General features: G+C 36.3%; 2 protein-coding genes and 1 long non-coding RNA gene across 3 annotated transcripts; 2 read left to right on the top strand and 1 right to left on the bottom strand.

Annotated features, from left to right (window-relative positions):
* Nucleotides 1-352: 352 nt before the first annotated feature.
* Nucleotides 353-2,638, bottom strand: LOC140058661 (pyruvate dehydrogenase E1 component subunit beta, mitochondrial-like). Its single transcript, XM_072104355.1, has 8 exons — nt 2,470-2,638; nt 2,278-2,346; nt 1,846-2,052; nt 1,649-1,756; nt 1,350-1,527; nt 1,030-1,232; nt 808-949; nt 353-685 (listed from the first exon to the last, which is right to left on the bottom strand). The coding sequence occupies exons 1-8, from the start codon at nt 2,503-2,505 to the stop codon at nt 528-530; spliced, it is 1,101 nt and encodes a 366-aa protein (XP_071960456.1). The 5' UTR covers nt 2,506-2,638; the 3' UTR covers nt 353-527.
* Nucleotides 2,639-2,725: 87 nt separating this feature from the next.
* Nucleotides 2,726-5,645, top strand: LOC140058662 (solute carrier family 25 member 3-like). Its single transcript, XM_072104356.1, has 7 exons — nt 2,726-3,016; nt 3,442-3,560; nt 3,894-4,073; nt 4,215-4,396; nt 4,611-4,783; nt 4,904-5,014; nt 5,110-5,645. Exons 1-7 carry the CDS (start codon nt 2,869-2,871, stop codon nt 5,274-5,276), a joined length of 1,080 nt encoding a protein of 359 aa, XP_071960457.1. The 5' UTR covers nt 2,726-2,868; the 3' UTR covers nt 5,277-5,645.
* A 2,202-nt stretch (nt 5,646-7,847) lies between these two features.
* Nucleotides 7,848-15,741, top strand: LOC140059029 (uncharacterized). Its single transcript, XR_011847097.1, has 3 exons — nt 7,848-7,986; nt 11,608-11,724; nt 15,453-15,741. It is a non-coding gene; the product is annotated as an uncharacterized lncRNA (long non-coding RNA).
* The last annotated feature ends 444 nt before the right edge of the window (nt 15,742-16,185 follow it).

A 16,185-nucleotide genomic window follows, 5' to 3' on the forward strand; every position in this document is an offset into this window, starting at 1 on the left:
ACTGCAAATTAACTAATTTTTGTTTTTAATTGTATTAAATCATCTTTTTTTTTATTTACATCATCTTTGATAATAAAGTATTAAGTATTTGTTTGTCTAATGTACTGAAAATATGTTACTTTTTTGTTACACAGTACTTGATTGGCTTAATGATTGTATTATTATTTTGTATAGCATTGTATATAAGAATATATGATTCTATCTGTAACTATTAAATCAAAATCAGATTTGTACATAATTTTTACTTTGTTTGAATGTTATAGATCATGTTTTAATTGTTGTGAGGGAAATGATAAAAACATTTTGTTTCTTTTACACATTTTCTCAACAAAAAAAATGAAACACAATCGCCTCACTTATGACGATCTTTATTCCGGATACTGTTGAAAAAAAATTGTAACATTGTACATGTCAAATAATTAATTGTTTTGGTGGAGAATGCTATATAAAATACACTAATTGCAGCAGTTTTAACACTCCACACTTCTATTTATACAGTTTTTAATTTATGATAAATAACTCTATTTTTAGCTGTTAACTTGAAGATTTAAAGTATGCTTAACAGAATTGACTACGTTGAAAACTTGTGGTAATGCGGCGTTCTCTAACGATTGGGCGTAAGGCATCGGAACGTCTGCGCCACTCACTCGAACAATCGGTGCGTCAAGATGGTCAAAAGCATCGCCTGATAAAAGAGAAATACAATTGTCATTGCGGACTTGTGTCATATGTGTTTGTTACACACATTCATTGCCAGGCATTCAAATTTAAAAGTTGATTTCTTTCGGCAATTACTGCAGTACTTACTTTCCATAATTCTAGCAATAACTTCAGCACCGACGCCAAAGAATGGCCAGCCACCTTCCACCGTTATCAAATGGTTTGTTTTCATAACGGATTCTCTGATTGTTTCGAAATCAAGCGGACGAATTGAACGGAGATTTATAACCTACAAAGAAAAAACAGATTACAGACTTTTTTCCAGTTGTGCGAAGTCTTGTTTTGGATGTTTTTGATGTCATTAATTACCTCGCATGATATTCCTTCACTTTCTAAGACTTTGGCTGCCTCCATACATTTGCTAACCCCTATACTATGTGCTACCAATGTGATATGACTTCCTTCTTTCTCGATCTTGGCTTGACCAATAGGAAGTACAAAGTCTTTGGACAGTGCTTCATCGGACATCTCAAATTGCTGACCATACATTATTTCGTTTTCCAGTACCACAACTAAAATCAAATACAAATAACGGGTTTATTCTGCAACAACATTGATTCAATTTCATTTTGTTGATTATCAGTTAATTGATTATTAATTTATTGATGGATTGATTATTGATTGATCACCTGGGTTATCATCTCTTATTGCTGCCTTGAGTAACCCTTTTGCATCTTCAGATGACCAGGGACTTACAACCTTCAGGCCGGGTACATGACCATACCAAGCTGCAAAACACTGTGAATGCTGCGCAGCCACTCCTGCTGCTGCACCATTTGGACCTCGAAATACTATCGGTACATTCACCTACAACAGGAATAAATATTTACAGGTTAATCACCAAATTTCATAATTTTTCTGCTGTTTTGTAATTGGCCATTTTGATTCTTGATGCAACGAAGTTGAAGAATCGTGGCGCGGCACTTACCGCTCCAGCGGACATGTAGTAAGTTTTGGCTGCGGAGTTGATCACCTGATCAATGGCTTGCATAGCAAAGTTAAACGTCATGAATTCACAAATTGGTTTCAGACCAGCCTAAAGAAAGAAAGAAATTTCATCTTTTAAATTGTATGTTAATTAAAATATAAACAAGATGAGATTTAACATCAATAACTATTTTGTACCATTGCCGCTCCAACGGCTATCCCCGCAAATCCCATTTCAGTGATGGGGGTGTCCATTACTCTTGTGTCCCCATACTTTTGATAAAGTCCTCTGGAAACTTTGTAAGCGCCATCGTACATTGCAACTTCTTCTCCTAACAAAAACACACTTTTGTCGCGCTCTAGCTCCTCGTCCATTGCTGTATTTAATGCATCACGCACAGTCATCTAAAAAGAGAAAATGTTCGTTATTTAATGTTAATATTTATTCTTTAATTAATTATTCTATTCTAGGGCCTAGCTAGGCGTTTTATTTAATTACATTTTTTTTAAACTAACGAATGAAGGTAGCCTTTTTTGGCACTTGTGTTTACTCTTCGGTAGGCCTGTCAAATCCAGCAGGGGTCAAGGCTCTCCTGATTCTCAATACCCACTCTCCTCTCTTTATCTTACCTGCTCAGCAGATACCACTGATGTTGTGCTAAGACTTCTTCTTCCCTTTGGAGCTCCACAAATTAGGGCCTGTTTAAAATATAACCGAAAAAGTAATATATATATAAAGAAAATATAAGTATTTGGAGTAATAATATACACACACAAAATTATATGGTATGTATAAATAAAAAGGACTTCATTCAAACATACCTTTCTCAGGAAACCAATAGCCCTAGAACTCGCCATGATTTATGGTATTTGTTCCGGGAAGCCTGGCACAAGAATGATTTTTTCCCTAGAAGAAAAATGGTTAAGCGCGCATGTAAAGCCTAGCCTACCAAAAGTTTCTCGCGTTAAGGATTAATAATTTTAGAACGAGGCTGCAGAGTATGACCTTTTGAGTTTCGCAATACGGTCATCGAATCTGACCAATAGGAATGCAAGGAATTCCGTGACGTTCGATTTAGAAGACCGGTAGCACGCTCACCACCGTCGTCGGTGTTCTTGACTCTCAAAAAGTTCTTTATTTTATATTTTTCCGAATATAAACTGACCGATAATTGTGTCAGCCGGTTATCTGAGTTATTAGCTAAATATATCAAATTCAAAATGCTTTCTTCTATATACAGTTCACTGAAAAGTGATTCTTTCAAGAATCCGTTTTCCTCAACCGCGAAGGCTAGCTCGCCGGTTGATCTTCTTGCGGGAGGAAGTGATGTTCCAGCCACAAGAAATATAGCTGCCGCTTCGACTGGAAGTAAGTTAGCCTAGGCTAGGTACACTAGGGTATGATGATGAATTTTTGCATAAACAATACCATAACCTTTGGTTTAAAGAGAACGGAGGAGGTTGATGTCATTCTAATCTTTAGTCCCTTTTTAATATTATAACCAAACTCACTTAGCAGACAGAACAGCAGAGTACAAAATAGTGGTGACATGAATGACTCACTAATTTTGTAAATACGATTTCCTACTGCAGCTGGCCCAGGACAGGCCTTAGCTAGCTAGACCTGATACTGATAAAAAAAATAATAACTTTATAAGCATGTTATTTTTACCTCCATGGCATTACATAGAAATTTGTTCCAGAATTTTTTTTTTTTTTTAGGCACAGAGACTGTGGAGTGGATTATTATTATTTATTGAAATGTATCTTTTTTTTTTGTATTAATTTATATAGATAGTTGTGAATTTGGTTCCTCTAAATATTATGCACTTTGTGGATTTGGTGGTATTCTTAGTTGTGGGCTTACACATACAGCAGTTGTACCTCTGGATTTGGTGAAATGTAGAATTCAGGTAAAGTATCTCCATACAGATGACAAGATTATTTTTGATTTTTTTTTCTGTAATTACTAGACCATTAAAAAAAGAGTAGTTGCCATAACACATTTTTAGATGTTCCAGTTTTCAATATCTCTTAGTTTTCCTGATTCAAATTTCATTATTCCCCTGTTTTATAATGAAAAAGGACATCATACATGTGCTTTAATAATAGGCAATTTGTCTAAAAAAATTGATATCTTTTTACTGTTTTACAAAGGCCCGTTTACCCATAGACAAAGTTTTTTTTAAAACCATTACTGATTCGGCCTGTGACATTTTCTTCTATGTTTCCCTTTTATTTTTCAGGTTGATCCAGACAAATACAAAAATGTGTTTCATGGATTCCGTACGACCTTGTCAGAGGAAGGTGTTCGAGCCCTTGGTAAAGGGTGGGCTCCAACCCTCATAGGCTATTCCATGCAGGGACTTTGCAAATTTGGCTTCTATGAAGTTTTTAAGATTACATACAGTAACCTTATTGGTGAGGTAATTATATTTGTATTGTTTGTATAATAATCACTGTTACCCCCAGTTAGTCTCCAGTTAGTTTTAACTCCAGCTACTAGTACTATAACTGGACAAGCTTAATACAGTCACCGCTTTAATTTTATTCTATTTTTTCATTAGGAAAATTCGTACCTGTACAGAACATCGTTATATCTGGCTGCAAGTGCAAGTGCCGAGTTCTTTGCTGACATAGCACTGGCCCCGATGGAAGCAGTGAAGGTTAAGATTCAAACATCGCCAGGCTGGGCTAACACTTTAAGAGAAGGCGTCCCTAAATTGATGAATTCTGAAGGCATTAGAGGGTAAGCCTAACAACTTTCAATTCAAAGCAACTAAACCAAGCATAATTTCATAAAATCAAATATACTTTATTCATCATCGAAAAAGAATAAAGAAATAAGAAAAATAGGTTGATAAAAAAAAAATTCTAAATTTTCTTCTATTCAGTGTAAGCCATGAGATACACACCATTATAGAATTTGATATTAATTAAATAATTGTTATTTTATATTTTAGATTCTACAAAGGACTTCCTCCTCTATGGCTGCGACAGATCCCATACACTATGATGAAATTTGCATGTTTTGAGCGTACTGTAGAGGCTCTGTACAAATTTGTGGTTCCCAAACCACGATCGGAATGCACTAAAGGCGAACAGCTTGTTGTCACATTTGTCGCTGGTTATATTGGTAAGATTCAATTTCAACAAACTAAACAATAGGGACTTGTAATGTTGACAATGCCATGGTTAGAATCATTGTAGAATATTCACTGTTAATTTATAATACTCTTCATTTCCTTTTGTATAGCTGGTGTATTTTGTGCCATTGTTTCTCATCCCGCTGACTCTGTTGTCTCTAAGTTGAACAAGGAGGTCGGTAGCACTCCACTGCAAGCTGCTAAAGATCTTGGAATGGCTGGTAAGTACCACCGCCAGTACAATGTTCAAGAGGGACGCATGTCGATATTATGGCTTGATTGTGTGTTTGATGTGTTGAAACTGTTGTTTTTTTAGGTTTATGGAAAGGTCTAGGACCACGTATAATCATGATTGGTACGCTAACTGCCCTTCAGTGGTTTATTTATGATTCGGTCAAAGTATACTTCAGGTTGCCACGCCCTCCTCCACCGGAGATGCCAGAAAGCTTGAAGAAGAAATTGGCTGCCAAGGAATCGCAGTAAATTAACAATTGATGCATAATTGAAACACCTGCTGTAGTACTAAGTATAATATAATATTCTTCAATTAACTATTTAACCAAAATATATAAAGAATTTGACAAACACTGCTAAAGTTAATTAAATATTCTTCTTATTATAGATGGACAGTAATGATTTATTAAACTTTGTCACTAATATTTAAAGTAATCCAGTCCTCTTTGAATCTGCAAATTAGGTAGCATTCAGTCTTTGATGTGTTCATTTTAATAAGTCACCGTTACCAATTGTATATTTTAATCTGCAGTGAGTTGATGTAAACAAATTTTGGTTAAATTATTGTAACTGTGTACATCTCTACTTCATGGAATAAACAATTTATCAGATGTTGAACCTTATTTGAACTAATTTTTTATTTTTATTGCAATGACCATAGAACAAAAACTGTTTCTAAACCAACTTTAGGATATATTCATATTTCCATAATACTGAATCAATACCTTGTTTGACAAATTTTGCCTTTCATAATATTCAATCAATACCTTACTTGATGAAATTTTCCTTCCATGATGCTGAATCAATACCATTTTTGACGAATTTTGCCTTCCATAATATTGAACCAATACCTTGTTTGACGAAATTTGCCTTCCATAACATTGAATCAATACCTTGTTTGCCGAAATTTGCCTTGCATAATACTGAATCAATACCTTGTTTGACGAATTTTGCCTTCCATAATATTAAATCAATACCTTGTTTGGTGAATTTTGCCTTCCATCATATTTAATCAATATCTTGTTTGACGAAATTTGCCTTCCATAATACTGAATCAAGACCTTGTTTGACGAATTTTGCCTTCCATAATATTAAATCAATACCTTGTTTAGAATGAAATTTGCCTTCCGTAATATTCATGAATCTATTTTTTGACGAATGTTGCCTTCCATAATACTGAATCAATACCCTATTATCGACGAAATTTGCCTTTCATAATACTGAATCAATACCCTTTATCGACGAAATTTGCCTTCCATAAAACTGAATCAATACCCTTTATTGACGAAATTTGCCTTCCATAATACTGAATCAATACCCTTTTATTGACGAAATTTGCCTTTCATAAAACTGAATCAATACCCTTTTATTGACGAAATGTGCCTTCCATAAAACTGAATCAATACCCTTTATTGACGAAATGTGCCTTCCATAAAACTGAATCAATACCCTTTATTGACGAAATTTGCCTTCCATAATACTAAATCAATACCCTGTTATTGACGAAATTTGCCTTTCATAAAACTGAATCAATACCCTTTATTGACGAAATTTGCCTTCCATAATACTGAATCAATACCCTTTTATTGACGAAATTGGCCTTCCATAAAACTGAATCAATACCCTTTTATTGACGAAATTTGCCTTCCATAATACTGAATCAATACCCTTTATTGACGAAATTTGCCTTCCATAATACTAAATCAATACCCTTTATTGACGAAATTTGCCTTCCATAAAACTGAATCAATACCCTTTATTGACGAAATTTGCCTTCCATATAACTGAATCAATACCCTTTTATTGACGAAATTTGCCTTTCATAAAACTGAATCAATACCCTTTTATTGACGAAATTTGCCTTCCATAAAACTGAATCAATACCCTTTATTGACGAAATTTGCCTTTCATAATACTGAATCAATACCCTTTTATTGACGAAATTTGCCTTCCATAATACTGAATCAATACCCTTTATTGACGAAATTGGCCTTCCATAAAACTGAATCAATACCCTGTTTATTGACGAAATTTGCCTTCCATAATACTGAATCAATACCCTTTTATTGACGAAATTTGCCTTTCATAAAACTGAATCAATACCCTTTTATTGACGAAATTTGCCTTCCATAAAACTGAATCAATACCCTTTATTGACGAAATTTGCCTTCCATAAAACTGAATCAATACCCTGTTTATTGACGAAATTTGCCTTCCATAATACTGAATCAATACCTTTTTATTGACGAAATTTGCCTTCCATAATACTGAATAAATACCATTTTATTGACGAAATTTGCCTTCCATAATACTGAATCAATACCCTATTATCGACGAAATTTGCCTTCCATAAAACTGAATCAATACCCTTTATTGACGAAATTTGCCTTCCATAATACTGAATCAATACCATTTTATTGACGAAATTTGCCTTCCATAATACTGAATCAATACCCTATTATCGACGAAATTTGCCTTCCATAAAACTGAATCAATACCCTTTATTGACGAAATTTGCCTTCCATAATACTGAATCAATACCATTTTATTGACGAAATTTGCCTTCCATAATACTGAATCAATACCCTATTATCGACGAAATTTGCCTTCCATAAAACTGAATCAATACCCTTATTGACGAAATTTGCCTTCCATAATACTGAATCAGTACCCTATTATTGACGAAATTTGCCTTCCATAAAACTGAATAAATACCCTTTTTTGACGAAATGTGCCTTCCATAATACTGAATCAATACCCTTTTATTGACGAAATTTGCCTTCCATAAAACTAAATCAATACCCTTTATTGACGAAATTTGCGTTCCATATCAATACTGGCCTCCCATTACATCATTCTCGTTGTTGTTTAAAATAATGATTTAAAATTCAGTGAATCATGGAGATAGTGCCTATCAACATTTTGAACGAGAGGTGGTTAGAATTAGAGAGTGATCCAGGTAAAAATTGCTTATTTGTTTATTGATAATATTATTTTAATGTAAAGCCAGGCCTATTTGAGCTAGGCCTAGCCTATATAGGCTAGCTAGGCTAGGCCCTAGGCCTACTAGCTAGTACTAGTAGGCCTACTACGGCCTATTTGAGCTAGGCCCAGGCCTGGGCCAGGCCTACTACTATACTAGGCTAGAGCTAGCTTTAGCTAGGCCTCCTAGAGGCTAGGCCTAGAGTTAGGCCTAGCTAGCCTAGGCCGCCCCTCCTAGCATAGGCTAGCCTAGCCCAGGCAGGCCTTCTAGTTAGGCCTGCCTGGCTGGCTGGGCTAGCTAGCTACTAGGCCTGGGCCGGAGGGTCTGCCTAGACTTAGTTTAGGCCGTCCTCCTAAATGGCTAGCCTAGAGGCTAGATTAAATTTGAAGAGATAACCTAGGCCTAGGCAAAGTTGAAGAAAATGAGATTTAAAATGTCATTTTTTGGCCGCCAGATAATAATTATCTGGCGGCCACCACATATTTAAGTAGTGTCCGGCAGATAATAACTTATACTTTATAGGCCTAGAGTTAATTATCTGTCTGACTCTGTATTGCGTGACCAACAAGTATGTCTATTGTTTGTGTGCGTTGACATGGCCCGGTCTGGTTATCAGACAATCGGGACCCAGACGATCGGGCCCAAATCGTGAGACGATCAGGCCCAAATCTTGAGACGATCGGGCCCAAATCGTGAGACGATCGGGCCCATCAAGGGTGAAAGACGATCGGACCCAGAGACGATCGGGCCCAGACGATCGGGCCCAACAAACAAGACGATTGGGCCCAAAACATTCTTGGAAAACTTTTAATAAATAACACAATAATAACAATCAAAATCAATCACATTTATTCATAAATCGAGAATAATTATTGGTAAGACATTCTTAAAACCAGTGTTGTTAGGACTTAAATAGGGGAAAATTATGATAAAATCAGAAAAAATCTAATTAACCTTTTTAATTAAAATCTTAATTACGCAAGAAAAGCACGACACTAGGACTAGGAATGAAAAATGATGAAATGTGGCACATTATTTTATATAACACAAAAGACTATCGGGCCCAACGCGTATGACGATCTTGCCCAACGCTGAAGACGATCGGGACCACGTTTTCTGGGCCCGATCTTCTTGAGCCCGATCGTCCGTGGTCCCGATCGTCTGTTCCCCGCCTGGTCTACTATGTCAAGTTTGATCTTATTTTGAAGAGAAGAATAGGTTCTGATGAAGAGATGAGTTTTGTTATGAAATATTTATTTTTGTGCATTTGGTAGTCAAAGATAAATTACAAATTTTTAATAATTTTTTTAATGTCTGTGTTTAAAAAAAAAGTTAGGGTTAATTATATGACATATGCTTTTTAGGTCCCAGGGGCGCAAAATAAACTTAGGGGTCACCAGATAATAAGCGGTGGATGCAAGATAATTAATTAGTGGACGCCAGATAATAACCGGTGGCTGCAAGATAATTAAGTGGCATCCACCAGATAATAACCGGTGGCTGCAAGATAATTAAGTGGTGGACGCCAGATAATAACCGGTGGCTGCAAGATAATTAAGTGGCATCCACCAAATAATAACCGGTGGCTGCAAGATAATTAAGTGGCATCCACCAGATAATAACCGGTGGCTGCAAGATAATTTAGTGGCATCCACCAGATAATTTACCGCGGTGGATGCAAGATAATTTAGTGGCATCCACCAGATAATAACCGGTGGCTGCAAGATAATTTAGTGGCATCCACCAGATAATAACCGGTAGCTGCAAGATAATTAAGTGGCATCCACCAGATAATAACCGGTGGCTGCAAGATAATTTAGTGGCATCCACCAGATAATAACCGGTGGCTGCAAGATAATTTAGTGGCATCCACCAGATAATAACCGGTGGCTGCAAGATAATTAAGTGGCATCCACCAGATAATAACCGGTGGCTGCAAGATAATTTAGTGGCATCCACCAGACAATAACCGATGGCTGCAAGATAATTTAGTGGCATCCACCAGATAATAACCGGTGGCTGCAAGATAATTAAGTGGCATCCACCAGATAATAACCGGTGGCTGCAAGATAATTAAGTGGCATCCACCAGATAATAACCGGTGGCTGCAAGATAATTTAGTGGCATCCACCAGACAATAACCGATGGCTGCAAGATAATTTAGTGGCATCCACCAGATAATAACCGGTGGCTGCAAGATAATTAAGTGGCATCCACCAGATAATAACCGGTGGCTGCAAGATAATTTAGTGGCATCCACCAGATAATAACCGGTGGCTGCAAGATAATTTAGTGGCATCCACCAGATAATAACCGGTGGCTGCAAGATAATTTAGTGGCATCCACCAGACAATAACCGATGGCTGCAAGATAATTTAGTGGCATCCACCAGATAATAACCGGTGGCTGCAAGATAATTTAGTGGCATCCACCAGATAATAACCGGTGGCTGCAAGATAATTAAGTGGCATCCACCAGATAATAACCGGTGGCTGCAAGATAATTTAGTGGCATCCACCAGACAATAACCGATGGCTGCAAGATAATTTAGTGGCATCCACCAGATAATAACCGGTGGCTGCAAGATAATTAAGTGGCATCCACCAGATAATAACCGGTGGCTGCAAGATAATTAAGTGGCCTCCACCAGATAATAACCGGTGGCTGCAAGATAATTTAGTGGCATCCACCAGATAATAACCGGTGGCTGCAAGATAATTTAGTGGCATCCACCAGATAATAACCAGTGGCTGCAAGATAATTAAGTGGCATCCACCAGATAATAACTGGTGGCTGCAAGATAATTTAGTGGCATCCACCAGATAATAACCGGTGGCTGCAAGATAATTTAGTGGCATCCACCAGATAATAACCGCGGTGGATGCAAGATAATTTAGTGGCATCCACCAGATAATAACCGGTGGCTGCAAGATAATTTAGTGGCATCCAACAGATAATAACCGGCGGCTGCAAGATAATTAAGTGGCATCCACCAGATAATAACCGGTGGCTGCAAGATAATTTAGTGGCATCCACCAGATAATAACCGGTGGCTGCAAGATAATTTAGTGGCATCCACCAGATAATAACCGGTGGCTGCAAGATAATTTAGTGGCATCCACCAGATAATAACCGGTGGCTGCAAGATAATTAAGTGGCATCCATCAGATAATAACCGGTGGCTGCAAGATAATTTAGTGGCATCCACCAGATAATAACCGGTGGCTGCAAGATAATTAAGTGGCATCCACCAGATAATAACCGGTGGCTGCAAGATAATTTAGTGGCATCCACCAGATAATAAACGGTGGCTGCAAGATAATTTAGTGGCATCCACCAGATAATAACCGGTGGCTGCAAGATAATTTAGTGGCATCCGACAAGTAATTAAGTCTCTATTTTGTGTTTATATAGTATTATACTGCAAACACAAAATAGAGAACTCACTATTTACCAAAATGTTATTTTCTTCAGGTCATAATGGCATAATCCCAATGTTCTACCGTATGACGTACACGTGGCATTTATCATGCGGATAAATATCCAAAGTATTCCAAGATTAATTAATATTATTAAATGTTATATTTTATATTTCAGCTTTTATGGAACAAGATAATGAACACATGCAGTAAAAAAAATGGAAAATAAATGTACAAAATCCTGAATATAATGAAAATTCAGATGTTGAGAGTGAAAGCAATGAGGATGAGAGCGGTAAGAGTTTTTTGGTCATTTGTATGCAAAACCTTAAAATAAATAATGTTATTAGTTAAGGATTCTGTTTTAATCTCCAAATCGTACTAAATGTGAGGACTAAATTTGTGTGTAGGCCTAACTAGTGACAGCTTGCATGCTGTGAGTAAAGTAGGCAAACACGGCAGCCTTTTTAGATACGATTTTACATACATCTTTCGGTTGTGTACTGTACTGACATTAATAAACATTAAACTGATGAGCACTTCTATCTACTCTCTTTTCTAAAACCAAGATTTATAAAATGTAAATATAACACAAAATTGAAATATGAATTCTATCACTCAATCAATTAAGCCTCGCCAGTTTAGATAGATGGAATGAACAACCAAATGAACCAACACGTGTACGGTAATCTCTATTAGGTTCCAATTCTAATATTCCGAACCTAAAAATAATTAATGTTTGTACTGTATTTATAGCTTCCTTAGAATTTCGTCAACCACATCTAAACATGTTTTCAACATCGTATGGACAAACACGACTTGATTGTAAAATTATATTCTTGAGTAGTTCTAATGTTCCCGACTTCAATGTATAGTGTTATGTATATTATATTTTTGTCCGTTTCCCTATACAAACTTTTTTCTACATCGACTTAGGTTTCAAAGTAATAAATGTTATGTTAATAGGTTGCGTAGAATTTCATTCACTCATCCCATCAAAACTTTCTTCCCACATGTTAATATATAAACAAATGAGATAATGACACGACTTCATTGCAGATTTAGGTTCCATTATCGCAAATGCATGTTGTTCCTGACCTCAAAATAATTAGGGCTACATTATGTATTTAATAGGTTTCTTAGAATTTCTCTCACCGCCCCCATCCCATGAGATGATGACCTTATTGCAAAATTAGGTTCCATTATTGCAAATTCATGTTCTGTTTCCAACCTCAAAATAACTAGTATTATGTATTTAGCTTGCTTAGAATTTCACTCATCCCATCCAAACCTTTTCCCACATCATAATAAACAAACTAGATGACACAACTTCATTGCAAAATTAGGTTCCATTGCATTATGTTATATGCATTATCATGCACATAACTTTATTTATTCATTTATTCTTTCCTTAGCACTATTTTGTCCGTCAATTTTTTAGATCAATTTCATCTAGTAATTAATCCTTATTGCCAGGAAATGATGTGGTTATATTTTCTCCCGCACCGGTAACCAATGTAGTTGATGCAAATATGGCGAGGCATGGTCAAACTTCCTACCACCATAGATGATCTTGGCAGCCCAGTTCTAAGCACGTTAAAGGTGATCAAGATCTGACCCTGGGGATCCGAGTAGTAAGGAGCCCTGGTTACTGCATAGTTTGGTGTCAAGTTTGGTGTTAATGTATCTCTGGATTTGTGAAATATTCCGGATATGGAATTTCAGGCTACTACAAAGTCAAAGTGTTTGTAAAGTTCCGAACATTGTCCGTTGGCCTAATGGTTTTGCCACACACCTGCAATATAATAGTTGGCATGTGACATTTGAGATGATGTGCGACAGCTACAAGGAACTCGGTCTCTTCATTTAACTTCAGCATGTTGGTACTCATCCATTGCTTCACTTCACTAATGCATTGCTTAGCCTCTGTAAACCAGCGTTTATAGATTCAGTATCCTTCGGCTCGAATGGAACGTATAGCTGAATATCATCAGCATACATATGGTACTGAATACCATGTCTGTGTAATATCTGCCCAATAGGGATAGTGTAAAGAGTGAAAGCATACTGTACGGGCCCACAATAGAACCTTGAGGGACTCCATACTTAAGTGTTTACAGATTTAGACTGACAACCATTGATGTTAACATTTGATGTCCTACCAGACAAATACGGCCGAAACCAATTAAGGACAGTGCCTTGAAAACCAAAACTATGACTTGGACCCTTAAGTAGGATTGAATGACTAACAGTATCAAAGGCTGCACTAAGATACAACAAGACCAACAATACACCTCTCCGCTGAGCAATGTTTTGCACGATATCACCCTTAACCTTCAGTAGAGCCGTCTCAGTGCTATGATGTGATCTGTAAGCTGACTGCAAAAGGGCACATGTACTTATACAAGTAATTGCTAATGTTGATCATGGCAAACTTCTCAATTACTTTAGAGACAAATAATATATTGGACACTGGTCGATAATTAGATGGCTTATTAGAATCAATTAAAAGACTTTATGATAGGCTTACTTAATTGATATGGAAATACACCAGAATTCAAAGAAGCATTAACTATCTTGGTGATTTAGGAACAAGTGCTGATGGACTCTGTTTTGAGTGATACAGACCATGCAAACTTAATTTGGCAAGTTCACTTAATTTGGCGTTACACCGGCTTTATCATCTATAATCGGTCTTACCAATCCTGTTAGACCATTGCTATAAATCAGTCTTCGCTAAAACCGTGTACAGTAACAAATTGAGGGCATACTTTATGCGTACAGTACCAAATAAGGTAATGTTCGCTCAAGCTTCCTCAATTCACAATCATAACAGTACGTACATTTCTACACGAGACAATCTATTCTAGGCTTATATTAGAATAAGATTATTATTATTTGATTTAACACTTCAAATTTGTTCAGTTGGTCGTCTTTCACGATCAATAATACATATATGGAACAAAAACAGAGGTTTAGGACTGTTTTAAGACGCCATCGAGTAGGTTTTAATTTGAAAGACTGATTACAGGTCTACCGCGGTATAGCAATGGTCTATAATAAAGACTACTTGTTACATCACAAATTATAGCCGGCTATTAGCGGTAAGATCGTTTATAAACCGCTTAGCAATCCGCCCCAGAATTTTTGAACACCGGTATAGTTTTTTAAAACTTGCCATGTCATGCGACTACTATTACTAAACGATTTTAGTTTCATTCGTTCAGGAATAGTAGCTATTTTCTTCCAAGTTTTTAGTCGCATGCAAAGCGACTCTACAGCTCACTATGTCGGTCGGTTGGTCGGCCAGTCGGTTGGTCGGTAAACACTAACTTGAGCACACGACTGCAGTCATGTATATGGCCTTGTTTCTCATATTATTCATTCATTATTTTATTTAAAGTTATTGCATTCGTGCACGCCACATATAATCATGTCTTTTCCATAATTAATTTCAATTACAATGCTTTCGGTGGTGTCAGTAATTTTATTTAAGTCATCCATTAATGTAAAAGATTAAATTTGACATAAAGCGCTACGCTATAATTTGAAATTAAGATGAAATTTTAAAGAAACATACAAATTATTATTCAACACATGACCATTATTTAACTTCTGTCCGAACACACTGCTGTTTCAGAACATTCACATAAGTGGATTAGCGTAACCAAATAGCACAGGGCAGGGAACATATTACTTTCAGAGGCCAAGTAAATTCATAACTTGTTAACGGACAGTGATATGGACATACATATTGCACTAAAATGTCTCCACCTCCCTCCTCTCCGATAACACTAGGCTACGTTATATTGCTTCCTCAAGCTTTTACATATAGGCAATAGCTAAATGCAGGATTATTCGACCCAGGTGCGACAGGACCCATTACTAGGCCGATGTATGTCTGACTAAGAGTAGCTTCTAATTCTGATTTTTTTATATGAAATATTGTGAAGTACATGATGCTAACATTATGTTTTTATTTTGTGGATTTTTAATTGTTCGTTTTGTGTCATTTCTTTTCAGGGGTGTAGGCCTAGGAAGTACAAACAAGGAGAATGAAGCTGCAATCATATTTACTTTCTTACGCCACCAGAAAGCATACATTGTTTTTCATCTTAAAGACAAACGAGCACAAGACTTTCAACTAAGTCGCTGTTCTCCGATCAGAGCTGATGTTAATTTATATGAAATGCATTATTTGAAGGTTTGCATGGCGAAATTGATTTTGGTTACGAGGACAATCAAGGCATATTGATCTAAACGTCAAGAAACTCAAAATAACGGACAAATAAACCAATATTAATCAATCACATTTGCGTATATACTGCATTGTACTGTAAAAGATGGTTCCCGTCCATATTGGACGGCCAACAACTAGTGTATGTTTAATAAAAAAAGTGTAAAATGGCTAAGTTCGACCCTTTTATTTGTCGACATGACTGGATACTAACACAAAATATGTAGCATAAATAAACAAGTAGATGCCAAGTACAAGGGTTAAAGGTTAAATGTCTAACATTTAACCTTTCCACCTAACCTTGTACTTGGACATCTAAGGAGCCTGCATGTAAGTAGCCTGCATTTAGGTACTGATATCGTACAAAATTATTATTTTTTTATCTCTTCTGTGGCATTCACCACTATTTTTATTCATATTACCTCATATCTATTGTGCAATATAATCAAGAACAATTTATTAGATAAAATATTGGTAGAATTGGTTCATTTATATTTCTTTGTAAATAAATTTCTAATA

The sequence above is a fragment of the Antedon mediterranea genome, chromosome 9, assembly GCF_964355755.1.
Source record: "Antedon mediterranea chromosome 9, ecAntMedi1.1, whole genome shotgun sequence".
Classification (NCBI taxonomy): Eukaryota; Metazoa; Echinodermata; class Crinoidea; order Comatulida; family Antedonidae; genus Antedon; species Antedon mediterranea.